Source organism: Bison bison, unplaced genomic scaffold (genome assembly GCF_000754665.1).
Source record: "Bison bison bison isolate TAMUID 2011002044 unplaced genomic scaffold, Bison_UMD1.0 scf7180017864080, whole genome shotgun sequence".
Taxonomy (NCBI): domain Eukaryota; kingdom Metazoa; phylum Chordata; class Mammalia; order Artiodactyla; family Bovidae; genus Bison; species Bison bison.
In genome coordinates this window covers 785,395-786,135 of record NW_011494652.1, presented here as the reverse complement: position 1 = coordinate 786,135, position 741 = coordinate 785,395, and the positions used below count along the sequence as shown (strand labels likewise).

Sequence of the window (741 nt, the reverse complement as noted above, 5' to 3'; positions counted from 1 at the left end):
CCGGGCCCCCCCAGCCACTGAGGCGGCCGTGCCCTGGAGCAGAGGGAGCGTGGGTGTCCACATCCCGCCTGGACGCCCAGCAGGGCCTGGGCTGACACTGCCCACCTCCCGCTGCCCTCGCTCAGATGCCCGCAGCCCCTGCTCCCCGCATGACGCACCCTTGTGCCCCTGTCAGCATCTCCAAGTCCCTGAGTGCCCTCGGGCTGGAGCCAAGGGAGCGATGCCCACCTCAGCTATGCCAGGGAGGGGCCTGTGGGTACTCGGTGCCACTTGCCCATAAGGATGCCCCCTGTGTGAGGTCTCAGACCAGCCTGGACTCCAGCGTCCTCTTCCCTCCCACGGGGATGATACCCACTGCAGACGGGGAAGTAGACGGCGCCTACCTCAGGAAGGCCACACAAGCTCAGACGGAAGGAGAGGAGGAGGAAGGAAAAAGGGGAGACGGACGGACCGGGGGAGACCCCAGACGCCGAGCCATCCGGGGCCAGCGGCAGCGTGGAGCGTCGCCGGGGACAGCACTGTCCAGGCCCCAGGACGCCGCCCGTGGCCGCGGGAGCCAGCCCAGGCTCAGGTGCTTACCTTGTCCTCCACGCGGTTCAGGCGGGCACCGATCGAGTTGCTGCCACGGTCCTTCGTCTTCTCTGTGGGGCAAAGCACCCGAGTCAGGGACGCGGGCGCTGGCCGATGGGGTGGGGTGGGCAGGCGACCCCAGGGTGACGGGGGGTGAGGGAGCTGAGTCGA

At 69.1% G+C, this 741-nt stretch overlaps 1 protein-coding gene across 1 annotated transcript in view; it reads right to left on the bottom strand.

The window, feature by feature from the left end:
* Positions 1 to 741, bottom strand: part of KCNQ1 (potassium voltage-gated channel, KQT-like subfamily, member 1) — a 326,604-nt gene that overhangs the window by 71,068 nt on the left and 254,795 nt on the right. The window contains exon 22 of the mRNA XM_010837806.1: positions 580 to 641. Coding sequence (XP_010836108.1) covers positions 580 to 641 — 62 coding nt within the window. The remainder of the gene's footprint in view (positions 1 to 579; positions 642 to 741) is intronic.